A 27,296-nucleotide genomic window follows, 5' to 3' on the forward strand; every position below is an offset into this window, starting at 1 on the left:
CATCCAGGGGTGGCATAGAGGTCCCTGGGAGGGAATTTGGGGAGGGGGCTGTCAGGTTCTGAAGCAATCCGAGAGCTTCTCCCCGAAAGAGCATCCGTGGGGCCTGCCGTGTCCTGACTTTGGGGGGGGGGGGGGAGTCCCAAGGTGGGGGGGTCATTATGACTCGGACTTGCATTTCTCCTCCCATTTTTTCAGTGCTGTTGTAACTTTGGTCACTAAATGAATTGTTGTAAGTCAAAGACTGACTGTATTCCCTCTGCGCCTATTGCCCTATCCCAATGGAGAACTGGAGGCGGCCCTAGGAAAACACGAACCATCAAAACGGATTGAGGAGATTCTGACACCCCCCCCCCCCCGCTCCACCAAGGGCTTCATTCGGAAGAGGTGGGATGAATCAACTCAAATGCTGGGCTGGGGGAAGGTTGGATGGGGGCCCCAAAGGCCCTATCCCTGGCAGCCCAGCTGAATGCAGCAAGGGGCTCCCCCTGTGTGTGTGCGTGTGTGCGTGAGAGAGAGAGATCTGGCCAAGAGTCGGGGCTAAAGCCTCTAACTCCTGGTCCCCCACCTCATTTCTTCCCCCCCCCCAGCCCAATTCCAGCGGAAGAACCAGCAGAGCCATTGAAATGACACTCTGCTGCTTTTATTTACGAATAATACAGGACACAACGTGGGGCCCTGGCATGCGCAAAGATTACCGCATTGGGAGGGAATCCCAGGTGGGGTGGAGTGAAAGCTGCCCCCCCCCCCCCATAGCCAAGATCCTCTTCCCCAGAGAAGCACGGAGGCGGCTGCAGTGGGAGCTGGAGAGCCAGCACAAGAGGGCCAGGGGCTGGCCAGAAGGGTTTGGACAGAGGCTGCCCCCATACCTTTGCAGCTGGATTTGGTCCCTTGCAGCTCCTTCCACCTGGGCCCACCCCCTTTCTCCCCACACCAGTGGGAGGGCAGCAACTCCTCCCTGGCTGCTACCCAAGGGCCAACCCCGAGGCCCTGGAGGCCGGGTCCAGCTGTAGCTGCTTGGCGAGAGGCTGCACCCAGGAGGGGGAGACCAGGAGACCTGCAGGCTGGAGGCCAGGCACTAGGGGAAAGGCCAAGAGGGGCATCCACCCCACCCCACCCCCAATTCTGCCCAGCCAATGGAGTCGGTGATGGCCCCAGCGCCAGGTGAGAGGCCTGATGTGCCGCCAGCAGGGCAGCCCGAAGTGCAAGTCTTGGGCCACAGCCAAACCGGGGCGAGAGAAGAGGTGGGTGCGCTTCAGCAGTGGCCCCTGGCAGGGGGGCCCGAGCGGTCACTGGCCGCTGCTCTGGAAGTTGTCCTCAGTACAGCCGCTTCTCGTAACTGCAGGGGGGCAGAGGGGAGAGGAGGATCAGCCCCCGTCCGGCAGCTTTTCTCCTGAAATCAGTCTCCCCAAAGGAGGGAGAGGCGGTGGGGGGGGGCGAGGTGGAACTGGCCCCGAGGGAAACCCCAGGGTGCCAAGCAAGCCCCCTTGCTAGCCCTCCTCCAGAGGGGCTTGCTGGGACCCCCAACCCTCACCAGGGAACTAGGGGAGGAGAGGGAGACACCAAACCAAGCGGGGAGCAAAAGGAGGGTGGGGGGAGGTATAGCAGAGGCAGCTCGCAGGGTCAGTATGAGAAGCTAGGAAAAGGGGCTCTTGCGGGTCTCGGACCCTCAGCCCATAAGAGAAAGACCAGGGGCCACTCCCTTGGAAAGAAGAGAAGCCATGAGCCCTCCCAAAAGGATAGGGGAGCCCCTCGCATCCCTCAGTGATACCAACACCCCCCCCATGGCCCACAAGGGGCACCAGGCATCACAAGGAGCAAGCTTGGGCTTAGCCCCTGCCAAGGGAGCCCACCCCTGGCCAGGCAGGTTCAGGGTAGAGGAGGCATCAGGCCTGGGCAAGACAGCATCCGCTTAGCTTCTTCCTCTCCCTCCATCTCTCCCCCCCCCCCCCCCGATATGGCCATCCTGGCACGCCTGACATCACCAGCCCCCACTGCAGATGGCATCCCCCGGCTCCCCTCTCCACAGGAGGGGCTCATGGCAGAGACCGGGGCTGTGGGGAAGGTGGGCACCCCGCCTACATGGGGGTGGGGGTGCTGGCCCAGAGCAGCCGGCCAAGCGAGGGAGGAGATGGGCTGTGCAAGGCGCCCAACCCACCATCCTGTGGGGATGGGCGGGAGGTGCCGCTGTCCCCCGTCTAGCACAGCCAGAGTGGCTCAGAGTCAGTTACTTACATGGCAGAAACGTAAAGCTACAGGAAGGCAGTGGGGGGAGGGGCGGGGGGAGGGAGAGAGAGAGAAAGGGACAAGGTCAACGTGTTCCCCTCATTTGAGGCCACCACCGCCGCCACCTCGCCGTCCCCACACCAGCCACCGACCTGCTTGCTAGCTGCCAGGCCTACACCACACACGGGGGCCCCCAGCACTGCCCAACTAGCAGAAGTCTCTCAGCCTGACCTGCAGCCCCCTCCCTTCTTTCCCAGGCCAGAGCAAGGACCTCTTGGGAAGCCCCCAACCCTTCCTGCACCCCTCCGCCAGAACCCAAAGCCAACCAGCACAGAGCAAGGAAAAGCCTGTGCAAGCCAGCTCGGCCCCTGGGGTGCCTCAAAGGGTGGGCGGGGCCCCTGGGGCTTCCCTGCAGGGCTCTGGCATGCACCTGGAGGGTCTCTAAAGCCCCCCCTGGAAGGACAGCCTCAGAGCTGCTCACCTCCAGTGGTCACCAAAACAGGGTCAGCTACTGGCTGGGGGTGGGATGAGGGCTGGGAGAGCCAGGTTTGAGTCTAAGGGGGGGACGGGACTTTGGTCAGTCTCTCTCTCTCAGCTCCCCCCTTTTACCCATTGCCATACCCCCCTAAAAGGAACAGATCAAGAGGAAAAAGACCCCCACCCGTATCCTGCTCCTTTGCACATGTGGCCCCCAAGACAGGGCTGCCTCACAGCTCTTTTGGGCTTCCTAGGCCTCAAAGATCTAGGGAGTGGGTGTGTGTGTGTGTCAGCCAAGCAGCAAGCTCGAGCACCGAGGGGATAATCAAACAGCTCCCCAAAGGATGCAAACGTTTTAGGGTTCTCGAGGTCTCTTCCTACAGACAGCAGAGAAAGGGGGAGCAGAAAGGCCGACCATCAAGCCACCGGAAACGCTGCTGGTTCCTTTTACAAATGGTAACGGTTCTCTTCCCCTCAGACACCCCCAATTCCACTCGGGGAGGAAGGTGGGACCAGGGCCAGCACCGTCTCCGTGCCCGGCCAGCAAAACCCTCCCTGCAAACCCCAATTTCTCTGCCCTGCCAGGACCTGCCTAATCCAGTTGCTGGAAGGTGGCTTCCAGCAATTCCCCCTCCAAACGCCACCCCCCAAGCTTGAGCCTGGGGTCACCATCAAGTGCTTGAGCCTGGCGGCACCTTTGGCCCCCAAACTGGCTGCCAAAATAAGACTGTCAAAGCAAGCAGCGCTTCCCGGAGCTGCCCGGGGGAGCCAGGCTGAAGGCCCAGTGCAGACCTTCTGCAAGATGAGCTCCCCCCCCCCCCCACCGCAGAAAAGAAGCTCCTTCTGGGACCTGATGGGCTTTGGGGTCCATGTGCTTCACGGTATGGGATATGTAGTGCCCATATGGAGAAAAGGCCTTGGGGCAAAGTTCCCTAGATTTTTACTCTGCCGTTAGGGAGAAAAACTTCACCCAAAGTAAAGTAAGGACAAAACATGAAATGCAGGAAGTTAGCAATAGCAACAGCCCTTAAACTTCTATGCCGCTCCACGGTGCCTTATAGCCCTCTCTGCTTTATAGCACTTTACAGAGTCAGCCTCTTGCCCACAGCAATCCAGGTCCTCATTTGACCGAGCTGAGAAGGACGGAGGGCTGAGTCAACCTTGAGCCGGTCAGGATCGAACTCCTGGCAGTGGACAGAGTCAGCCTGCACTCTTAACCACTGCGTCACCACGGCTCAAAACCAGCACACTTTGATACCCTGTGCCGGTTTTCAAATTCTTCCGTTTTAGTCTGATCCCACACCAACCTCTGCCCCCTTCTGAGCACGGCTGAAGAAGAGACCTGTGTGACCCCTCCAGTCTCTCTCTCTCTCTCTCTTTCTCCCTTGGGTGGGGTGAGGTGAGCCCACCCTCAGGGGGTGTCCCTCCCTGGAAGCTCTGCATGCAGGGGAAGCGCTGGGGCCTCGCAGGGAATCTGCCCGGGACAGACCTTTGCCCTTGGGGCTCCCGAGCCCCAAAAGGCGCTGCCTGAAGGGCTACCTAAGAATGCCAGATGGCTCTGCCCTGGACAGCCCTGAATCTGGGAGCTCGGGGGGGGGGGGGGGAGTGCCAGCCGTTCCCGAAAAGGATTGGCTGACGGACAGCCAAGTGGAGGGTGAACTGTCTTCTGGAATGATCTCTTCAGACACGGGGGAAGACCGGAGAACCTAAACAGCTGGTACAAAGACAGGTGAAGTGCCCCAAATAAGGCCCAGCTGAGGAGGAAGAGGGGGAAAAGGGCAGGCTTCTTCTCGCTCGTCCCAGGTGTGCAGGTGCCCTCCTACCTGCCCCTCCATCTTCTGAAAGAGACCCCTCCCCCTGGGTCTTTTCTTCTGGCAAGGCTCAGTCAGGCCGAAGGAGGAAGGGGGCACCTCTCTTTCCTTGGCTCAGGCCAAGCGCCCCCCAAGCAATGTTGCTCATGCAGACCCACAATCCCTCTGCAGCCGGGGGGTGTGCGTTCCACACAACCACCGCAAAGCAGCAGACACCCACAGGGGCTGCTCGGCCCTCAGCTGGCAGGATGGACCCTGGGAGCTCAGCCTTCCCCTGGCCAGCAAACCGAGAGGAAGGCGCCCCCTTGCAGGCTCCACTTGGAAGAAGGGCCGAGTGCACCGGGCAAGGGAAAGCGGTAGCCCCCCCCCCCATATGTCCCAAAGTGGGGATCTGGACGAGTAGCCAAGAAGGCCTTCCCCACTCAAGCACACAAGGGGGAGACAAGGGTTTCTGGGGGGGGGGGGGGGGGGCGTTATTCCCCCTTCAAGCCTGGCAAAGGCCTGGACATCATCCAAAAGCCGAAGGGGACTTTTCCTTCTGGTCCTCCCATTGCCCACTCACGAACCCCTGGCCTAGAGAGGGGCAGACGAGGGGTGAGTGGGGGAGGAGGCACCCAGAGGCACCAACTGGCAACAGATGTTCTGGGTGGAACGTCTTGGGTGGGAGACAGGACAGCCTTGGAGTCTACCGTCGCGCGCTTAAGACGTTCTTATTCCATCAAGCCGGCCTGACCTAAACTTTTCTTCTTTTAAATGGAATTTTAAATTTGGTTTTAAATTATTGGGGTTTTAAAATGGTTCAGCCAAATTTATTTAATTAGTTTTATCTCTATTTTAAATTTTGTATCTATATGTTTTATTTTATGGCTGTTCACCGCCCTGAGTCCTTCGGGAGTAGGGCGGTATACAAATTTAATAAAATAAATAAATAAATAAATACTGGGCTGGGGGGGGGAGAGGGAGGGAAAGACCGGGGAAGCGGAAGGGCAGGGCGACCCATTGCACCGGACCTGCTAGGTTTGGACATGGGGGGGGACGACGACAAGGGGCACACAGCAGGGGGGCGGGGGGGGGTTTCAGGGCAGCAAAGAAGCAGAGAGACTTACGAGTGGAGGCCATGGACTCCCCCCTCAATCTGGGCTGACATTGTCCTCTTCTCAAACTTTAGTTCTCCTGAATACATCATGGAGCTGGCAAGAGCAAAGGGAGAGGGGGCTTAGGGGGCCTTCCTTCTCCCCTAAGTCCACCAGAAGCTCTGGGCCTAGTGCAGATGGTGGTGGGGGGGATATTTGAGGGGTCTGAGAGAGGCTGCAGCAGAGGCTCAACCTTCCCAGCCGGGAGGGAGGGAGGGAGGGAGGGAGGGAGAAAATGAAAGAGCGAAATAGAAAGGGAGAGAGAATGAAAGAGCGAATGAGAGAGAATGAGAAAGAGAAAAGAGAGAGAAAGAAAAAATGAGAGAGAGGAGAGAAAGAAAAAGAGACAGAGAAAGAGAATGAGAAAGGGTGAAGAGAAAGAGAATGAGAGAGAGAGAGAGAGACTGAGAAAGTGAAAAGAGAGAGAGAGAAAAAGAGAGAGACAGAGAAAGAGGGGTGCATCAATGGTGCCCAGTCTAAGGGGGAGCCCCAGCCGAGGGCCTGAGCCCAGGCCTTGGGGGGGGGGACAGTGAGCTTTGGCAACGTATGTACGGATGGGGGGGGGGCAAAACGGGGTGAGGAGGAAGGAAGCTGGCTACAGGAGGGGTGCTAAGAGACAGCCTGGGGAGGAAGAAGCGGGAACTCCCTCGCAGTGGCCGCCTTGGCACAACCTTCTCAGGCCGAGGCTGCGCCATGGGGATCTCCCTGGGCCTGAGAGAGGCTGTCTGGATTTCAGGCCACTCCGTTCTCCTCGCATTTCCACTGGGGACTCTGCTGGGCTAGGGCCCCTGCCAGGGCCTCCTGCTGCAGGAGGCTCCCCCTCTGCCTCCCTGGGTGCCCTGCGGTCCCTCGCGCCTTCCCTTCCTCCCCTCCCATCTGCCGCCCAAAGCGGCCCACCGAGCCCCGGGGTCCCAGAGGGGAGCCTCCCCCCCCCCCATGGACTCACCGCAGAACGGAGAGGCTTCTGGCGCCAATGTCCTGGCAGCCGTGCTGGATACCAGCAATCAGGTATGGCACGAACTTGTGGATGGAGCCCTTGTCCTGGATGGAGCCGGAAACGCCCTGTGCCACCTTCACCTTGTCCCCCTCACTGCAAGGCACGGCAGGGGAGATGCTGGAGGGCAGTCTGTCTAGCCCCCTCCCCCCCAAAAGAAGTGGGGCTGAGCCGCCCATCCTATGGCGGCAGCTCGACTGTGGCACTCTTGGCCAGCCAGGGGTCCTCCCTGCCTGACCTGGAGCCCCCAGGCCCTGGCAGAAGAGTTGCCAGACCTGACAAAGGCCCCTCCCCTCACAGGGGCTCTTTTGGGGCAGCCCCTCCTTTTCCCGCTGTGCCCGGCTTTCCTGCCTCTCCCCTCCTGCTCAAGGCCCAGCTGGCCTCGGAGAGCCTCTGTTGCCATGGGGGCCCCTTCCCACCTCCTGCCCCTCCACCCCCCCCACCTGAAGTAGCGTTTCTGGCTGCTGCGGTTCTTCTCCATGGCGTCCAGGGAGCCCATTCCCCGATACTTCTTCAGCCGCACTCCGTCGGAGAAGAAATACTCACCAGGGGCCTCTGTGGTGGCCGCCAACAAGGACCCCATCATGACTGGGGGAAGAAGAGAGGGCCGGAGGTAGGGCTGGGGTTGGCAGCCAAGGGGGCCCTGTCACTTCGGGGCGGGGGCAGGGGAGGGGAAACCGTGTCAGGCAAAGCCTCCCTCCGGCAGGGCTCCCTGGGGGCATTGTGGGCCAGGCCCAGCCACCCTCTCTCAAGTCAGCCTCAAGGGACACTGAGGAAGAAGCGGTGAGAAGCCCCCTCTGAGCTGTGCTGAGGATTTGGAGGGTGGGTGGGGGGCTTCATGGCCCAAAGTGAGGCAATTAATCAAGAGCTCAAGGGAAAAAAGATCCAGAGATCATTTTCAAACAACTGAAATTCAAGGAGTTCATTCAAAACAGTCACGCTTTCTGGTGGCAGGTATGCATGCAATGCCCATTTGCAGAACATGAGAGAACATGCATGTGCATGAATGTATTGTGGCAGCACTGATCTCCCTGTCGCGGACCACGATGGCTCAGGTCTTTCTACCCCTCACCTGTGGAGGCCCCCAGCGAGAGGGCCTTGACCACATGGCCCACCGTCTGGATCCCACCGTCCGCAATCACAGGTACCCCAAACCGGCGGGCATACTCTGCCACTTTGTAGACTGCGGTGCCCTGAGGCCGGCCGCACGCCATCACTGAGGGAGGGAGAGTCATAGGCAGGAAGGGCCCACCGAGGGTCCGGCCCAGCCCTCGGCCCCCCCGGCAGCTCCAGAGAGCCACGGGCTGCAGCCAGGAAAGCGCAGGCAGCTCTGAGCGGAGACCCAAGGAGGAAAAAAGGGTGATTGCGTTGCAGTCTCCGGGCATGGGAGCGCCAACCTTCCCAGCTCCTGGGACTCTGCAGCTGGTGCACCTCCAGGCTCCACCCGCAGGGCCCAGTGCCAACGGCAAGAATGGCTGAGCATTTCACTCAGCCTCGCCCAGCCCTGCTGACTGGCAGACCAGTATGGAGGTAAAGGCCAAGGAAGGGGCTATCTGGCCTTTGCTGGGGGGCGGGGGATTTGGGACAGCCTCTCTCTTTCGCTTGCTGGCTGGGCAAAGGCCAACCCCAGAGGGTCACCAGGGCTGTTTGGGGGCTAAGCCCAGAGGAGCCACCTCCAGGATGCCGCGAAGAATTCAGAAGCTGCTTCCTCCGAGGCAGGGAGTGCCCACCCTTGGGGGTCCCACCCCAGACTCACCTTCCTGCGTGATGCAGATGGAGCCACAGCCCATGCCCACGCGCAGGGCATCCACGCCAGCATCGATCAGGTTCTTGGCCTGGGCAGCTGTCACCACTGTGCATCCCGTAGGGCAGAAAGCAGAAGGGCCCATAAGACCCCTGAGCAACAAAGAACCCCTCCCCCCCAAAGGCCCTCGGTCCACACTAAGGCACCTTTCTGGTACAGATGCCCCCCCCCCCCCCCCCAAACTCCACTTTGCAGCCAGCCTGCCTCCCTCTGGCAAAATAAAGCCAGAAAATGTAAATTCAGGAATTTCTGCGAAGTCACTGACTGTAAAGAGCCAGGAAGCTCTTAGGAGCCACTTCCAGAAACAGCTACGCACAAAAGCCGATCTCTCTATGCTGGAATCAAAGCACGTCCTTCTTGCACCAAAGGTACACAATGGCCTCCAACACAAAGGAGGCCACTCTGGGTTCTGTCTACCTCCATCCACCTGCCCATCCGTCCGTCCATCCACCTTTAGTCGCAGACAGAAAAAAATCTGATACCAAGTTGTTTTCCCCTGACCGTGAGAATTCCCATGGGGAAGTTTCTAAACAAACGGAGGTTTTGGGAGGAAACTTTAACTCTGCCAGGGTCTTCCAAGGATAACTCCGCATATACTTGTTTATAAGCCCATCGGCGGATCAGCCGACCCTTGAAGTTTTAACCAAAACACGCTGTGAAAAATGTGCCACCCACGGATAAGGCCGCCCACATTTTTCATGGTACTTTGGTTAAAAATCTGAGGGTTGGTTTATCCACCGATAGGGTGACAGGTAAGTAGAGCTAGTCCTTGACTTACAACAGTTTGTTTAGTGACTATTCAAAGTTACGACACTGACAAATTGACTTATGACCATTTTTCACAGTTACGACCTTTGCAGCAGCCCCATGGTCACGTGATCAAGATTCAGAGGCTTGGCAGCTGCTTCATAGTTATGACCCTGCGGGGCCCCTTCAGCTGGGGAAGCAGCCTGGAAGCAGAGGAGGCTGCGGCCAAAGGGAGACCCCAAAGGCCATGCCCCCCTCAGGCGCTCACCATTGCCCCCGACGACCTGCAGCTCTGGAGATTTGTGCTTGATATAGTGGACCATATTGATTTGGTAGACGGAGTTTCCCTGAGATGAGTCCTGGGGGGGGGAGGGGGGAGGAGGAAAAGAAAGGAAAGGACCATTAGGCCCCCCAAATAAGCACAAGGCAAGCAGGGTCGCCTGGCCACACGCGGACCCACAAAGGAAAGACACCTAAGGGCAGGGGGGCAGCAGCCCCTCGGGTGCCATGCCAAGCGTAGCCCTGAGGGGGCCAGGATGGGAATCCCCTCTCCTCCAGAGAAACAGACCAGGATCCCGGCTGCAGACTTCTGCCGGCCTTAAATTAAAGACAAAATCCAGGAAGCCATGGGGGTGGGGGGTGGGGGTGCTCCAGCAGGGGCTTCCATGCCCTTGACTCGTCTTCCCGAGCAGCGGAAGGGAACCTCCGTAAACCTCACAGGTGGGAGCAGAGCTCAGTCTGCGTTCCAGAGGCTCCTGATGGCACTCAGGGCTAGCTTTCACCTGGGGGGTGGGGCTTAGGCCCTCAGAGGCTGCTTTTGGGAGGGGGGATTCAGTGGAGACACTGCTGCCAGGGATGCCAGCTTCGCTTCTAAACGGCCTTTTGGCTTCCCTTGTTTTGGGGCACAATTTGGGGGTGCTGAGCAAAGGATACGGGCACCATTCAGAGCCTGCCATCCAAATTGCCCGGGGGGGGGGGCAGCTTCGAACCCACCAGCACTACCACGTCCACGCCGGCCTGCACCAACAGGTCCAGCCGGTACTTGTCGTCCTCCCGGGTGCCAATGGCTGCCCCGCACAGCAGCTGCTTGCGCGAGTCCTTGGAGGCCAGTGGGTAATCCCGGTTCTTCTTCAGGTCGGTGCGGGCAATGATGGCCACCAGCTCATCCACCTCATTCACGATGGGCAGCTTGCCTGCAGGGCAGGAGGGCCAGTCGCTCGGTCAGGCCACGGCCTGGGAAGGGAGCCGCCCTGCAGCTGGCTGGGCCAGGCAGGACCCTCCCTCCCTCCCCTCCCTCCCCCCCCCGCAGGCCACAGGAAGACCCTCCCCCATCTCACGGCCCCTCCTACCTTTCTTGCTCCGCTGCAGAATCTCGTTGGCCTCTTTGAGGGTGACGCCTGCCGGGGCCACCACCAGGTCACTGCGCCTGGTCATGACCTGAAGAAGGGAAGGGTGGCAGGGGCTCAGCCGGCCCACTCAGACCCTGGGGCGGCAGGAGGGCAGCTGCTGCTTTAGGCACGGGGTGAACAGGCCACCAGGCTGGTTTGCATTTTGGGGCAAAGTGGGAGAGAACAGCCTCTCCTAAACTGGGCTCAGCAAGGGCACCAATCCAGCCGGGCGATTGCCCCAGAGGAGGGGCTGGCTCTTGCTAGGCCCCCCCCTCCCCCCACTGCCAGAGGGCTTCTGACCCCCGGGAACCCTTGGGGGGAGGAGGGAAGGCGGGTCGCTGCCTCACCTCACTGAGAGGGGTGTTGTAGTCCTTCTCAGAGAGGAAGTCGATGTCCCTCGAGGTCACGATCCCCACCAGTTGGCTCTCCATCTTGCCCGTCTCAGTGATGGGGATGCCCGAGAAGCCATGCCGGATCTTGGCCTCAAAGACGTCCCCCACGGTGTGGCTGGGGCTCAGGACCACCGGGTCGGTGATGAAGCCTTGCTCAAACTTCTGTGGCCCGAGGAAGAGGGGAGGCTTTTTCTGTAGAGCTGCCCCCTCCCCACTCGCGTTCTCGGATCTGCTCCCATGCCCGCCCTTCCTCCACGGGGCAGCCTGGCAGGCAAGTCTGGGAAGGGGGCTCCTGACGCAAGGCCAGCCTCAGGGCATCTGAGCGGCCTCTCCCGCCAGCGTCCCTGGGCTGGTCCTGCAGCCCCACAGCCAGCCCAGCCCAGCCCTCAGGCCGGACTCCACAGCTCCAAGTGCCACTCACCTTGACTTTGCGGACTTCGTTGGCCTGGAACTCTGGGGTGCAGTTGTGGTGGATGATCCCAATGCCTCCCATCAGCTGCAGAGGGAGAGAGGCGGGAGCCCTGAAGTCCCGAGGCCACCCCAGCCCTGCCTTCTGCCCTCTGGCCCCTGCTTTGGCATCCCCATGGAAAGGGGCCCCGGGAGGAGCTCAACCCTGGGCAGACCCATAGCAGGCGCCCCACCAGCCCCAGAGGACTCGGCTCACCGCCATGGCAATGGCCATATCTGACTCGGTGACGGTGTCCATAGGAGAGGAGATAAGGGGGGTCTTCAGGGTGATCTTCCGGGTCAGGGCGGAGGTCAGGTCCTGCAAGCAAAGAGGGCCACAGCTCCGAGTTCTGCCAGCCAGGCGTGTCTCCCGCCCCCCACAATCCTCTCCACTGGAGGGAGCCAGGCTGCCCCCCCAGTTCAGCCTTGCCGAGAAGGCAGAGCTGTGCTGATGCAGGAGGACCTGAAGCTGTGTGTGTCCGTGTCCTGGGCCCTTCCGATCTGAGCCCACCTCACTGGCATTGGGATAAAGCGCGAGCAATCGGCCCGCCGGATGCAGATGGGCGAGCAAAGCCCATTTCTGCCCCGGGAGCCAAGCTGGGGCTCTCAAGGCCAGGGAGCTGAACAGGACAGCTGTGACCCCCCTCCCCCTTTGATGGGGTCCCCCAGAGGCCCTCTGCCAGACTCACCACTTCATCTGCCGTGAAGTCGATGAAGCCGGGAAGGATGAGGAAGTCACTGTGGGGAGAGAAGCAGAGGTCACCCAATGCCCGATGCAGCCCAAATGGGAAGCGGGAGGCAAACCAGCCCTCGCCTGGCACCACACGGAGCCCAACGGTTGATAAGGTTGATTGCCTTGTAAAAGGCCAGTCCGGGCAGCTCCACAGCCATGAAACGCAGCCCTGGACCCCTCCTCTCTCATCCATCCATCCATCCATCCAGAGCATGTCAGGCCCCAGCCTCTCCCTACTTGGACCCACCAAGGGGCACCAGCCACGGAGGGAGGGAACCACTGCGAGGAGAAGCCTCCAAGCCCTGAAGCCAGCCAGAGGGACACTGTGGCTGATGGTCCTGAGAGCCACCAAGAGAGCCAGGACCAGGGGTGAAATGTAAAATTTGTTACTACCGGTTCTGTGGGCGTGGCTTGGTAGGTGGGGTAATGTGACTGGGTGGACGTGGCCAACTTTTTTTTCCAAAAACTTTTCAAAGCATTTTTTCCAATGCTTTGAAAAGCCTCTGCGGATCAGGCAACTCAGCTGGGATCGTCACTTTTCAAAGCATTTTTTTTACCACCTCTTTGGCCAAGAGGTTGCAGAAAAAAATGCTTTGAAAAGCTTCTGACTATCCCAGCTGAGCTGCGTGATCATCAGAGGCTTTTTTTTTTACTTTTAAAAGCATTTTTTCGTTGGAAGAGGTTGTAGAAAAAATGCTTTTAAAAGTAAAAAAAAAAACAAAAAACAGCCTCTGATGATCCTGTGGCTCAGCTGGGCATGGTGGGTGGGTGGGTGGCGCAGGGATTTTTGCTACCGGCTCTCCGAACCACCTGCCGCCATCGCTACCACCGGGAGCATTTCACCCCTGGCCAGGACGGCCACACTACCTCCACCGCCAGCCCTCCAAAGGTCACAACACCCTAAAGGAACCTGGCCTGAACCCAGCCGGAAACTGGTGGGCAGCAGAGGTGGAGGAGGCTGCAAGGCTCTTGGTCAGCCACAGAGTCTTTCCAAATCAGAGACATCACCAACATTGTTGTGTGTGTGTGTGTGTGTGTGTGTGTGTGTGTGTGTGTGTGTGTGTGTGTTCAGCTGCTCTCCTGTAGCACAAACAGGAAACAAGTGGCAGCGGTGCAGTTTACAAGGCCGTAAAGGGCTGGGGGCTGTTTCAGCTCATCTATCCCACGCAGCCTGTGCTTTGAACTAGGCCATTGCCGTCAGCTGGGCTGTGATTTCTCCTTTTCTGCTTCCCACGGTGGTTTCTATCCACTGGGTGGAATTCAAGGCGGCGACACCTCTGAACTGGGGATACCCCCAAAGGGCTTTGAACTTTTATTTAACTTTTCAACTTTTGTCCCACAGAGTTCATACACCAGAGATGATGCCAGCAAGGCAAAACAAACTGTAAATCCTGTTAGATCAAAATTGCCAAGGTTTCCGTTAGAAAACAAAGTTGATCCAAGGCGGGCTTTCAAACCTGGGGGGAAGCTTTCCCAAAGCCCCTCCCCAATTCCAAAAACACAGCATCGCCCCCTTTTCAATTTGACCTCGTGTTCAGCTTTAAGGCAGAAAAGCACCGTGCCTTCTCCCTGGGCACTTGGTGGTGACGGGCACACTTCCTTGGTGCAGGGACCAAGGGGCTGCTCCCCTATCCCTGCAGAGACACCCTCCCCCCGTCTGACCAGCCTGGCTCAACCCCGCCCACAGGCCCCACCCGTAACCTCCAGCAGAGCCTTTGCAACAGCAGCTGACCTGTGGGGACACATCCTCTCCTTGAAATGGGAACCAAATGCATTTAAGTGCCACGTTCCCCAAGGCTCTGCAGGCGCCCAAACGAAGCGCAAACAAATGCCAATTTCATTTGGGACAAAGCCTGACCCAGCCCAGGCCCTCTTCCCACATGCGCCAGGACGACTGCCGGACCCCCAGGCTTGTGTGAGTGAGGGAATAAAAGCTCCCTCAAAGAGGCGGCTCTGGGCAGGCCACCTGCCGGCTTCCAAAACCCCTGTTTTGTTCAAAACCTCAGTGCCTCACCTGTCCCGTAAAGGATTGCAGGCAATGCTCAGTCATTAAATATTAACAGAATGCACTGTTGAAAAGAAGCAACCAGGTAGCTCAGCAGGTTAAACTCTGCGGTTGTTTAACCCTGCAATTAAGGAGGGACTTTATTGGTAGGACTTAGGTAAACAAGCCTCACACGGAAGCAGGCTGGCTGGCAGAGATATTGGAAGGCTTTTCCTGAAGAAAGGTAGGAGGTTGAGCCATGGAATGTGAGCCCAAATGGGCCACTGCAGAGTGGGAAGGGGCTATGCAGCCCCCCCTGCCAGGTTCAGGAATGCAAGAGAGCAGGGCGTGTCTGAGGAAGGGAGCCCCCCAGCTTCTCCGGTCCCTGGACCCAGCCGCTCTTGCGGTTCAGAAGGAGCTCATTTTAACCGTTGGTTTTCTGTGTCAGAAACAAAACAAATTTCCGCTTTATTATAAACCTTGTTTGGCTGAGAAGAGAGCGCAGAACTGAAAGAGAAACCGAGTTTTCACAGGGGAAAAAGTGCCCTGGAAAGGAAGCTCCCGCACAGCCAGGGGTAGAGGAGGGACTCGGCCTTTGCAGTGGCCCCCAAACAGCTGGAGAGTGAAGGCCAACCAGGGAACGGGGGCTGAAAGGAGCCGCAGGCATTTAGCACAATCAGCAGCACCAGTTAGAAAGAACCACACTGCACCCCTTTGTGCTCTCACTCCCCGCATCTCACCCTTGGAGAAATCCTTCGGTCCTTCTCTCTTCCCAAAACCAGGGCCAAGAAAGAGAGGCCCTCCCACAAAGTTTGCACAATTACCTGCAAAGCTAAGAGGCTGCTCAGCCTGCATCTTGTCCTGCCTTGCTTCTCTCCTCCTCCCAACTTCCATAGTTTTGTGCTGACCCTGCAGGAGCCCCCCCAACCCGCCTTGAGGCACGCAATGCTGGGCCCATCGGAGCAGCCTTCCTTGCTGCAAAGGAGGCACCCCTGTTGCCTGCGGAGCCCCTGCAGGGCCTCTTAAGAGGAAAGCGAGCCAGGCTGAGACCTGCCCGGCCCTGGCTTCAGGCATGCCAGATCGCGGCATGAAGAGGCTGCTAGCGGGCTGTGAAGCCCCTTCCCATTCTGGGGTTCCCCACCTTCTCTCAGAGCACTGGCCCTTGAAAAGGCACTAAACCCCTCAGCCGAGGGGCAGGAGGCTCAGGCAGCCCCAGGTATGCAGCGGGGCGGGGGCCAGTTGCACCAGCAGCCATTTGGACCCAGTTGTAAGCAGCACCTTCGGGGTAGGCAGCACCCCATCCCTCATGAACGCCCCGGGCGCCTTCCAAGACGCCCTGGAGAAAAGCCCGTCCCAAACAAGGTTTCTGCCAGAGCCCCTTCATGCCACGGCATCCCCCTGCAGAAAAGCAGCCCCTGGGGAGGAGGGCGCTGCCAAGCAGGCTCAAGGGGCACCCCGATTCGGTCCAGGCCCAGAGGTTCTCCTATGGCTCACCACCCTTTCTGCACAAGCCCAGCAGAGACCCCCTGACCTGCTGCCTGCCTGCACGGATCGGCCCAGAAACAGGCGACAGCCGCGGCTTAGCTAGAGGTCTGGGAGAGGTGGGGGGGGGGGAGGCACCATCAGCTGAGCAAAGGGGGGCAGCTTCTGCCCACTCCAGCAAAGGGCTCCCTGCCAGGGGGAGAGGCGGGTGCGCGCCCGGAGCCCCTTGCCCGGCTCGCGCAAGGCCAGCGCCCCCCAGCGCCCCCTCCCCCCCAAGTCCCGGAGCGTCAGGCAGCCGGGCAGAGCCACGTGCGCCGCCACTTCCTCCCGGGCGGCCGCCCCCTGCGACCCCCGCCCGCGCCCCGGGCGCCGCTTACTTGTAGGTGAGCCCGTCCGCCACGGCGAAGAGCTGCTGCGCCGTCAGCCCATCCTCGGGGACGTAGCCGGTGCCGCCGCTGATCAGGTAATCGGCCATGCTGCGCAGGGAGGAGGGAGGGAGGGAAGGAGGGAGGGAGGGGCTGTCAGCCTGAGACCCCCCCCAGCCACGCCTGGGCGGCTCCCCGGGCTCGGGAGATGCGCCGCTGGCCCCGCGGCTGCTCGGGCCGCCCCCGGAGGAGGACCCGGCCCCGCTCCGCCCGCCCCCCCCGCCCCCCACCCACCCGGCCGCCTGGGCTGCGGTTGGGCGCGGCGCCCCCCGGAAGACGGGCCGTGCGAAGGCTGCCCCGCTGCCCGCCGCCTCCCGCGCGCATCGCTCGGCTCAGTTCCTGCTGGCGCGTCAGTCCCGGCGTCCCTTGCAGCGCCCGCCCCCCCCGCGACCCCCCCCCCGCGGCCGTACCTGAGCCCGGGGAAGGAAGGAGGGGGCCGCTCCCGCCCGGGGCTGCAGAGGCGCGAGCTCCGGGCGGCCGCGGGGGCTTCGTGCAAGGGCGGCCGGGAAGCGGGGCTCGTGACCGGGGCTTGCCTCTGCTTACGGCCAGCTTCCTGCCCGGAACTGGGGGCTCGGTCGGCGACCTCCGATCAGCTGGGCGAAGGCGGCCCCTCCCCTGAAGCTGCCCCCTTTCCTTGGGGAGGCGGCCTTGGGGCTCCTCCTGCGGGCCCTTCCCCGCTACTCCCCCCGTGGCTGCAGGGGGGCAGGCTTCCCAGGAAAGGGGGGGAGGAAGAGCCCTTTCCAGGCCAAATGCACTTTTGGGTGTGATTTTGACTGGCCTTGATCAGGTTTTTCCCCATTCTTCTGGGCAGCCCCTTTGAGTGAACCCAGAAGGGAAACCCAGGAACCCCCCTCCTCATTCCACCCTCCGGTTGCAGGGCCGAGCGGTTATGCTTTGCCCCAGCAGCCCAGGATCAGGGGAGGAGGGCAGGGCCTGGCCTCTCCCCCTGTGCTCCACCTCGGGGTTCATGGTGCAAACCCCAGCTGACCTCACCCCCCTCTTCCTGATGGGCAGTGCCCACCCACGAGCTCATCCGGATCTCCTGACCAGGGCATGATAGCGAGGCTCAATTAAACGCCTGCCCGCCTTTCCAGCCCCGTGATTCCAATTTGCCCCCAGCTGAGACGCCCTCCGGGAGGCCTGGCTGAGGCCAGTGAATGCAAAGGCTGGCACTGAGGTGCCTGGAGTGGGGGGCTGAGCTGCCACAGGGTGGGGGTCTCCATCTGCCAAGAAAAAGGCGGGGGTGGGGTGGGGGGAAAGAAGCCTTGCTTCCCCAAAGGGGACTGAAGGCCAAGGCCGAGCGCACAGTGGAGCCAAGAGCGGCTGGGCTGGGGCTGGGGCCGGGTGCCACTCGGGGGGGGGGGCAGAAGGGAGCAAGCGCTCGCCAGGGTGCAGGCCTAGCCGGTGTCAGAGAGCAGCAACAGGCAGCAAAGGGCCTTTTCCAAATCCTGGGCTGGGCAGGCCATTGCTGCCCTGTTGAATCCTGGGAACTGTAGTTCCAGCAGAGTTGCTTGAAAGAACAGGTGCTTTTAAGGCACCCGCCACATTTCTCATCATGCTCCTGCGTGGCAAAACAGGAGCCCATGCCATGCCACTCCCTTGGCCGAAGGAGCCACTTTGGCATGGCATGGGAGGAAGGACGGCTGGAGGGATACTCCAGCAGAGAAGCTTCAGCCCAGCCCAGCCCAGCCCTGATCTGGGCTCCCACCTGAATGGGACAGGAAGAAGAGCCAGAAGTTTTCAATTCAATTCAGAACAGAGTTGGAAGGGACCTTGGAGATCTTCTAGTCCAACCCCCTGGTCAAGCAGGAAACCCTGTACCATTCCAGACAAGTGACTGTCCAATCTCTTAAAAAAACCCCGTGATGGAGTCCCCACAATTTCTGAAGGCAACATCTGTTCCACTGATTAATTGTCCTCACTGTCAGTAAAGAACTCCTTAATTTCAGGTTGCTTCTCTCCTTGGTTAGTTTCCATCCTTTGCTTCTTGTCCTGCCCTCAGGTACTTTGGAGAAAAGGTGGACCCCCCGTCCCTTCTTCTTTGTGCCAGTATTTGTCTCAAATTCTGGAATACATGTCACCTCCCCCCCCCCCCGTCCTCCTTTTTTCTAGACTGGCCAAACACGATTCCTGCAGCCATTCTTCGTGTGTTTTAGCCTCCAGTCCCCTCATCGTCTTAGTTGCCCTTCTCTGCAGGCTTTCCGGAGACTCTACATCTTTTTTATATCGGGGCGACCAAAACTGGACGCAGGATTCCAGGGGTGACTTTACTAAGGCTTTGTAAGGCAGTACTAACACACGTGATCTTGACTCTATGCCTCTTGTTTATACAACCGAGGACTGTATTAGGCAGGCAGGCAGGCAGGCAGGCAGGCAGCTGAGGGGCGAGGCCCACATGGCTGCCCCACGGCCAAGGTTCTTGCTTTGAACCCCCTGCCTCTGCACGAGAGATTCCTCGGCCCCAGTTGGGTTGGGGAGGAAGCAGGTCAGCACAGCAAGAGGGCTGGTTCACCCCACAGACCTGACCCCCCCCCCCAACCTGGCAGGCGACCTTGGCTGTACTCCGAGGGTGCCTTAAAATCCTCAGCAAGAAAAGGCCAGGCACTCTGACCATGCTCAGAGACCCTGTTCCTCTGCTGGCCTGAAGCCTAGTCCTACTGCTGGCAGCAATTTGGAAATCCAGGAATTGGCAAGTGGGGAGCTGTGCCTCCCCTTCGACACACACACACACACACACACACAGTTACTAAACACACCAGGAGTTTGACAATGCGGAGTTCCCCTTGGTTGGCTGAACGAAAGCCCCCAGGGTGGGTGGGTGGCAGCTGCTCTGCTTTGGAGAGTGCAGAGCAAGTGGTCCAAGGGAGCTCTGGTGCCCACAAACCCTGATGAGTTGCTGTGCCCAGGCAAAGCCTGTCCTGGTGCCCACCCCCAGCCGCCCACCCCTACTTGGAGCCCCAGGCTGAGTCCTGGCAGAACAGGCTGCTCTGCAGTGGCTCATCCCAACTGTTGGGCTCCAAGCCGGAGCAAGAGAGCCTGGAAGCCCCCAGAGGCCTCCTTTATCCCATTGAGGTCAAGTTGGTGGCCTCTGAGGATCTTCAAAATGGGGGGGGGGGATGGGGGATAGCTTCAGGACTGTTCAAAAGATGCCCCACTCAGAAGGATCCCCACGTTTGCTCCCCAAGGCTGGAATTTGCTGGCATCTCCTCCTCCCCCTCCTCATTGTGTGTTGGGGTTGCTGCTTCATCTTGTGATTTGGCATCCCAAAAAAGCAGCAAATTGGGCTGAAAAATCCCGGTCACAGATTGAGCAGCAGCTGAGGAGGGACTCTAATTCCCCTTCCGTGAAGTTTGGTTTCTTGCATGGCAAAAAATTAAGTGCATCTCCTGATTAGGCCTCAAATGCCTCTTTGGTGGATGGTGAAGATTTAATCAACCCGTGGAATGGGAAATAGCCCTTCACGTTAGTAGGAACACGATTCGTTCCTGCGTAGGTAGGTAGCTATGTATACATGTATATATGTACGTATACATGCATACATACGAATACCATATATTTGTCAGATTATCCCATATGTATCCTACAGAAAGAAACATCAATTGTCATGTCAAAGGTGCTTTTCCAAAAAGCAACTTGGTTTTTTCTTTGTTTTTTTCTTTGAACATTTTTCACTTGTCATCCAAGACGCTGCTTCTGTTTTAACTGAAGTTATTTAGAACATTTAGAACTGAAGAAGCTTCTTGCATGAGAAGTGAAACAGTTTCAAGGAAAAAACCCAAGAAAGTCCAGTTGCCTTCTGGGAAGAGCACATTTAGGATAACCATGACCTGGATGATGGGAGAATTGTTAAATATCTGGAAGAGAAATAAATATGAATCACCTTCTGACCAGCATAAATCTTTGGTCTGTGTTGAAAAAAAGACGAGGTTTATACTTCCAAAACAGCAGTGCCAATGAAGCACTTGGACTAGGGGACAATGTGAGGGAGGGAGGGAGGGAAGGAGGGAGGGAAGGGCAGGACACAGAGGCTGCAAGGATGCAAATTTGCTTTAATTTATTAGAAGGCTTTGTGCTTGGATGGGACACCACAGGAATCTCAGGGCTATGAGCGGAAGAAGGCAGCGGCCAGCTACTTTGCCAGTGGGATCAAGGAAGCCACCAGGAATCGCCAGAGTTAAGCGTCAATCCAATTTTTAAGAATTCCTGGTGATTTGCTGGAGGAGGGCGGTTGGTATGCTCTGTGCTAAATTTCATACTGAAGGCACGAGAAAGGAAGGAAGGGAAGAATTAAAAGGGTTCCTTAATCAAATGTGTACTTGTGTAATCTTTTGTAAGGCAGTCTTTGCCAGCTAAGGTTCTGCGTCACTGTGGCCTGTGAAGAGAGGAAGAGGGGTGGGTTTGGGGCCGGAATCGGAGCTAGGCACTTAAGCAGCCCTGACCGTCCAAGATGGACCAACTGCTGGGCATCCTCACTGCAGTAGATGAAAGCTGCTCTGTCCAAAAAGATGGGGCTCCTCCTGATTTGGGGCTACCCTACCAGAGGACTCCAAACCTGACAACTTTTAAGACTTGTGGACTTCAACTCCCAAAATTCCCCAGCCTTTCCTCTGCCCTACATTGATCTGCTCAGGACTATTAGCAGGGCTCTGGGTGTCTGCTGCCCCCTACTGGTGTAGCTGAAAACCTCAGTCCAGCTCTCCCAGTACAACTCTGAGCAGTGACCAACTGGAGAAGAGTCTGTTTTGGGGGTAGGGGGCATGGAGGGTCTTAGCTGGCCGTGGCTGGTCAAAAGGATCACAGATATTGACTCCGTATTCAGTGTAAGTCTACGCTCAGGATCACCTTTGAAAGATGATGCAGGGGAGGGGGTGTCTCAGGCATTTCCCCCTCCCTTGGAAGAGGCCTTTAAGCCCCCTCTGCCCTCAGGAAAGAAATCCAGGTGAGTCCTTCCTGAGGCAACTTTAAACACCTGCCTTTTGAGCACCTGAGGTTGAACAGTCTTTTTTTCATACCCTGTTTTTCATTGAGGGAGGGGCTGAAGCTGTTGCTGCCCCCAGCACTCCCTTGGGTGCAGCCCTGGGCTTCAGTTGAGAGGCTGCTGAAAACTGGCAGCAAAGCCCCCTGCAGGCCCTGCCTTTCCTCCAGCAGCCAGGAAAGCCCTGGGGAGAGCTTTGGGGCTGCCCCTCCTTTCCTGGGACAAACCCTCCCCCCACTTCCAAAGGATCTACGTGATCTCCAGGCCACTCTCCTCCCTCCTGAACCTTCCCCACCAAAGCTTTGGCTGGATTGACCTGCTGGGGATGGGGAGGCACTAGCTGAAAGCCTGCAGGTGGCAGCAGTTCATGTCTACACACACACACACACACACACACACACCCTGTTGCCTTGAACAACTTGCCTAGGGTAATTACACCCCCAGGGACCCCCCAGAGCCAGCAAAACAGCCTCGGGGCCCAGCAACCACGGCTGCTGCTGTTTGTGTAGCATCGTTGCAGGGAAGGGAGGCACCGGGTGGCTGTGTAGCCCTCCAGAGTGATGTGGCTCCAAGGCCGCCCTTCTGGGGGGGGCACTGAGTTCAGGGGGGCATCCTGGGCCCAGAGACTGGGGGGACTCATAGACTCAGCCCCAGAGCTGCCTGCAAAAGGGCTGCTTCAGCTTTGAAGCCAAGCAGATGGGCTGTGGGTTAATGGGGGGGGGAATTGGGCAGGCTTCTGTCTCTGTCCCTGACTGGCCGCGGATGGCATCGGGCAGCTTAGGAAGACAAATAAATAAATAAAAGCTGGCAAAGCCCAGGAGGAGGAACAACAGACGCTTGTAAAATTTGGATGGCAAAGATCTCAACGTTTGCCACATTTCAACTAAGCGGTGGGACCCCCAACTGCCTCCCAAGGGCAGCTGCGGACCCTCGGCAGGCAGAAGAATGGGGCCCAGTGCCCTCCCCCCCTGCTGAGCTGCGATTCCTGCCCTGGGCTTCCCTGCGGCTGAGCTGGTCCCTTTAGGGCTTTAGGGATTAGCGGTTGCACGTCACTCTCTGTCCTGAGGCAGAAATAGCCCCTGGAGGAAGCCGCTTTGCAGGGCAGGGCTGGGCCACCAGCCGCTCAGAGCCAATGCCCGTGGGAAGGTGCCCGGGGTGAGGCCAGGGCAGGCCACGTGTGCAAGGGACAGCGGGCAAGGACTGCTAGAGGTGGAGATCTGCAGGAGCCCAAACGGGCAATTGGGGGGCATTGTCAGGTCAAGGCATCTGCAACACCCCTCGTGTGCAAATGGTTGTGTTTTTGCACATCTGCTTCTGGGTCTGGCTGTTGTCTGACGTTCACAGTGTGAATCACAGGGACCAGCAGCTTCAAATGCCTCCTGGGGTCCTGAACCAAGGCTGGATTGAACACTTATATTGTGATGCCCCCCTCCCCCCCAGTGGGTACTGATCCGCTTCTCTTGGGGCCCTGCCATTGACAGAGATCACCAGATCTCAAGACTGGAGATGGCAGGAGAGGCCTGGCCCTTCTCGGAACACCCCCGTCCCTTTCCACCAGGGAGATGGGCCTACTAATGGGGCGGCCTGGGCCAGGGCAGGGTTCAGCAGCTCTGCCCTCTGGGCTTAGACCCAAAACATCGCTCTCCCTTCTTCAATGTTGGACGTGCAGCTTGGCTGACTCTGAACTAGGTGCGCCATTATTCTCGCGCGCCCCCCCCCCGCCTCCTGCATGGATCTGAGGAGTTGGGTGCTATTATTATTATTATTATTATTATTATTCAAATTTCTATACCGCCCTTCTCCTTTCGGACTCAGGGCGGTGAACAGCCAAGATAAAAACATCGATACAAACATCACAATTAAAATAAAGTTAAAATAATTTATAAAATTGGCCCATAATTTAAAACTTGTCAATTAAAATCAATATTAAAATTTTAAAACTAACCCTAAAATCAAGACAGACCAGCTAACTGGAAAAAATAAGTTTTTAGGGCCCGACGAAAAATCCGAAGGTCGGAGATCACTCGTATCTCTGGGGGTAGATTGTTCCATAGGGTAGGTGCCACCACAGAGAAGGCTCTCCTCCTGGGGGTCGTCAGCCGGCATTGTCTGGCCGACGGCACCCTGAGGAGGCCCTCTCTGTGGGAGCGAACCGGCCGGTGGGAGGCTATTGGTGGCAGAAGGCGGTCCCGTAAGTACCCTGGCCCTAAGCTGTGGCCCAAACAGCTCCCCCCCCCCCCCAGGGCAGCCAGGCAGGCCACGCCCTTTGGGCCTTGACTTGATGTGGCTTGAGGGTGTGGGCCTTTGGTGAAAAGCAGCATCAAATGCCTGCCCTCCCCTTGCAGAACGGACACATTCACACATGCAACAGCACAGGAGGGCTACAATTGGTTGTCGGGGGGGGGGGGGGCAGAATCCACCTTGCGGGGGTTTGCAGAGCTATGCTTGGTGCATGAGCAACTGTCACTGCGGGGTGGTGGTGGATCAGAGCCCCCCTTCTGATATTTCTATAGGCCAAAGGAACTCAACTTGTTTCTAACTAGTCACCAAACTTGCCTTTTTTTAATTGCAGCCAATTCCAGGGGAAACCTCCCTCCCCCTTGTGGGAATTCCAAGATAGCAAATCTTTTTAAAAAATGTTCATCAAACCAGCTCTTTGAAACCAAAGTGTTTTGACATTTAAGGATTGCTGCCTGTCCAAACTTGGCATAACTGGGAATTCTGGGAGTTGAACTGTTGAAGTCCACAAGTCTTAAAAGGGGCCAAGCTTGGAGACCCCGTCCCAGGATTAACTCCCAAGGCCTCCATCTTGCCTCCGAGCAGAATCCTGCCTACTTGCTCTTAGGCTGATTTTCAAGGGGAGCAAAATTTCAGACGTTGTTCAAATACATCTGTTTGTTTAATAATGGCAATTTTGCTGTTTTCCGTTCACCCCCAATTCAATCTCCACAGGACTGCAGAAAAAGAGGACATTCCCCTCCCCCCAGTGTGAGCCCAATGGGCTCCTGCAGGCCTGCTGACCCAGACTGCCCCCCCCGTGTCTGCAGCTGCCCCTCCACTGGACTCTTGGTAGTTTACAAACACAACAATACACCTGGTTTGTTTGCTTGGCTCTCGGTCCAGCCTGAAAGGACAAGTTAGCCCAAACGCTGGCACAAACAACCCCAGCAAAGGTTTACTGATGGCCGGGATTTTGACCCTGCCCCATCCAAAGGGTTCAAGGCAGGTCATGCTCCTTTGCACAACAGGAAGGGGGCACCGGCCACGGTGTGGTTTGGGTGCCAGTGGGCCCTGGACCTCCCGGTCCACTGAGCTGCAAGGAGGGGGCTCCCAAGTCTGGTGCCCTGCATGTGGATGGCCCATCAATGTGGGCAGACCCAGAGTTTCAAGCACACCTGCACCCACCGTGGCTGGGCTCGCACAATACAGTTAATCCCACAGCCAGCTAACGAAGCACCTTTGCTAGTTCAGGTAACCTGCCAAGACAAACCTATCCTGATGTAAACTACCAGTCCTGCTTCTGCCTGGACTCACATCTCACCTGAACCAGCCTTGATTCTTCACCACCACCCCCAGCCCTGGTTTTTGCACCCCAAACCTTCATGCAGCTGAGAAAGTGGGGGGGGGGGCTTGAGGTGAGAGATTCCTTTTGCCCCTGTGATTCCTCTGACTCTCTTTGTGCTTCCCCACCCCAGGCAGGTGCTTCCCTCCAAGGAGACCAGGTGCAGTCCAGGCACGAGTGAGCGAAGCAGCTCACCAGCTCCTCTCCCCCTGAGTGCCCCAGGCAGAAAGGAGGCCTAAGGGCCCTGCCTCTCCCCTCCTCATCCTGTCCTTTCACACCTACACACAAACACACTTCCCAGGCATGGGGGCTGCACTGCCTCTTGCTCACTAGTCTGCCTGATTTCTGGGCCACCGGTTTGGGGCCAGGCTGGCAGTCACATATCAGGACCAGCTCTGCCAAGGCCACTATCTGCGGCAGGGAGCTGGGTGAGGAGCTGCTGGAGCTCTTCAGGAGAGCAAAAGCTGCACTCAACAATGACGGAACAGAGTGTAATTTGGGGGGCTGCCTCCTCTCTTACCTGAAGCTCCTGAAATGCAGAGAGAGACACCCAGAGAGCAGCCAGTCTCTCCTGGATCCATTTACCAAACAAAGCTCTCTTGGCTACAACACAGCATCGCACACCCTTTGGCAGGATGGTCAAACCCGATTGTAGCCCCACTTTGCTTGGCCTAATGCTGAACCTTTGGGGAGGGGGGAGGACTTCTGCCCCCCTTCACAACAAGAGCTGCAAAATATAAGGAGTGGGAAGGGGGGAGTCTCCTCTGCTCCCCAAGAAGGGATTCCGCCCAGAAAAGGCTGGAGGGGGGAAGGGAGACAGCAGCCACTCACTCCCGGTTTCACAGCAGCTGGCCTTCAGAGATAGACTGCTCCCCAAGAGGGAGGATCCATTCATCCAAGGAAAATATAGTGAAGATTATAATATGCTTCCTAAATCCAGAATGTCGATTTAAAGGCAGGATCCAATCTCTGGTGAAGTTCGAATATTTTAAGTAGAGGAGAAAGTGATCCCAGATGGCAGCTCCTCGGCCCAGCGGATGCCCAAGAGAGAGATCCGCTCCGGCAGAGGCCGTCCATCCCCCCAGGCGTCACCAGGCGTTGATGCCAGGCCTGCCAGGGAGAGCCATTCTCTGCAGGGCTGGCTGGGCAAGCGCGGGCCGGGTGGCTGGGAGGCTACCGCTGCTTTCAGCGCCGCCAGCGCCTCTCTTGCTCTCCCTGGTTGGAAGCGGCGGCGCAGAACCCCCGCGAGACCCGACGCGCACCCACCGCCCCTCGCTCCGGGAGCCGCGTGCCTTGGAGGGGCCCCGGAGGGCCCGTCCCGTCCGCCGCCCGCCCTTGCTCGGCTGCGCTCACCTCTCGGGTTCCAGGCCGGCCTGGCAGAGCCGGGCGTTGTACCGCTGCGCCGCGGTCCGGTGCCCGGTGTGGAGCGGCGCACAGCCGGCGGAGTCGAAGCGCGGTGTTCTGGGGCTGGCCGGTTCTTGCAGGGGCCCCACGATCAGGCTGTAATCGTAGGGCGCCATCGCCGCCTGCCCGTCCATGGCCACGGCCACTCGACGGCTCCGGGCAGCCCAGGCGGCGGCGGCGGGAGACGAGCTCCGACAGGCGTGGCGCTGGGCGGGAGCGCCCGGGAGGGTTTCCACGCCCGCGCCCAGCCCCGCCCCGCCCCGCGGTCCACCTCCCGGACCGGCAATGGAGGGAGGAGGGCTGCCTGCCGGCTCAGTTCGGTCCGGCTAGAGCACCGCTGGCGACCCGGCCAGACCGGCCCCAGACGGGGCGAACCATAGCCAGCCCTCTGAGCATGGACAAAGTGCGAATCCTCTCTGCCCTGAGCTCGGGCGCTCGTTTCCCACCGGAGGCTGTTCCTTGCCTGGAAACCCCGAGGGCTCTCGAGTCACCTAGGGAGTGAGCCCCCTCCCGCCCGATTTTGAAGCAGGGAAAAATGTTGCTGTAGGACCTGTTCTTCTTCTTCTCATCGTCCCGCGGATGTTTGATTCTTTCCACCCCAGCCAAGACCGCGGCGCTCTCAAGGCCCCCTCGATGCCCGAGCAAATCTCCCCACGGCAGATGTCCAGGGCGCGTCAGCCCCCGCGCGCCCTTTCGCTTTCTCTTGGCTCTTGCCACGTTTCGCGGTAGGGCCCCAAGGTCGCCCGTTGCCTTTCCGGCTCTGCCTGCCTCCTTCCTCCCGGTCAGGCAGCAGGAGGCCGGCAGAGTCGCCAGGGTCCCCGTTTCACCCCCAAGCATCCGGGCCCTTTGTGGGGGCCTTCTGGGCTCCCCGCGCTTGTAGGGCTGCCCGGGGAAGAAGGGCGGAACTGTGTGTTCGCTTCCTTTGCTTGCGCTCCGCAACGGACTGTCTCCCCAGCAAACCTCTAACCCGTTGCTTGAAATAACGTTGGCCGCCCCCCGCAAACCCTGGGCAACCCCTAAGCAGAACTCCGATGCCGGCCGGTGGCCGCCCCCTCGAAAGCGCCTCGCCGGCGGAGAGCGGGAAGTGCCGGTGCCCCTGTCGGCTGGCTGCCCGGACACACGGACGCCCCCTCCGTCCGTCAGGTCCCTCCTGCCCACCCCCCAGCAAATCTCTGGATCCCGCTGCCTGTTTGCGGGCACGCAGGGACCAGTTGGGAGGCCGCTGGGCTCTACTAGCAGCCCGGCGGCGTCCGTGGCTCCGAGCATTCCCGTCGGCAGCATAGCCGTGGAAGTGGGAGGAGGGGAGCCCGGGAGC

The 27,296-nt window shown here is 58.8% G+C and overlaps 1 protein-coding gene across 3 annotated transcripts; it reads right to left on the reverse strand.

Annotated features, from left to right (window-relative positions):
• Positions 1-618: 618 nt before the first annotated feature.
• Positions 619-26,209, reverse strand: IMPDH1 (inosine monophosphate dehydrogenase 1). 3 transcript variants are annotated; one of them, XM_034430076.3, is made up of 15 exons: positions 25,931-26,209; positions 15,993-16,091; positions 12,106-12,154; positions 11,634-11,735; positions 11,391-11,465; positions 10,925-11,131; positions 10,539-10,626; positions 10,183-10,382; positions 9,458-9,548; positions 8,395-8,490; positions 7,711-7,854; positions 7,082-7,226; positions 6,591-6,734; positions 5,618-5,701; positions 619-1,336 (listed from the first exon to the last, which is right to left on the reverse strand). In XM_034430076.3, the coding sequence occupies exons 1-15, from the start codon at positions 26,113-26,115 to the stop codon at positions 1,315-1,317; spliced, it is 1,731 nt and encodes a 576-aa protein (XP_034285967.1). In that variant the 5' UTR covers positions 26,116-26,209; the 3' UTR covers positions 619-1,314. The 3 variants fall into 3 exon arrangements, with proteins under 3 accessions (XP_034285967.1, XP_087729665.1, XP_087729664.1); XM_087873538.1 differs by lacking the exons at positions 11,634-11,735; positions 12,106-12,154; positions 15,993-16,091; positions 25,931-26,209 and adding an exon at positions 2,233-2,249 and having other exon boundaries at positions 1,242-1,336; positions 7,711-7,968; positions 11,391-11,577; XM_087873539.1 differs by lacking the exons at positions 11,634-11,735; positions 12,106-12,154; positions 15,993-16,091; positions 25,931-26,209 and having other exon boundaries at positions 7,711-7,968; positions 11,391-11,575.
• Positions 26,210-27,296: the final 1,087 nt, after the last annotated feature.

This window comes from Pantherophis guttatus, chromosome 7 (genome assembly GCF_059756535.1).
Source record: "Pantherophis guttatus breed Tessera chromosome 7, ASM5975653v1, whole genome shotgun sequence".
Lineage (NCBI taxonomy): Eukaryota > Metazoa > Chordata > Lepidosauria > Squamata > Colubridae > Pantherophis > Pantherophis guttatus.

Coding starts and splice junctions, on each gene's coding strand:
- IMPDH1 (XM_034430076.3), bottom strand. CDS start 26,115: ATGGACGGGCAGGCGGCGATGGCGCCCTACGATTACAGCCTGATCGTG. Junction 8,491..9,457: donor GCAGGTCGTCGGGGGCAATG/GTGAGCGCCTGA, acceptor CGGGATGCACAG/TGGTGACAGCTGCCCAGGCC. Junction 6,735..7,081: donor AGCCAGAAACGCTACTTCAG/GTGGGGGGGGTG, acceptor CGTGCCTTGCAG/TGAGGGGGACAAGGTGAAGG.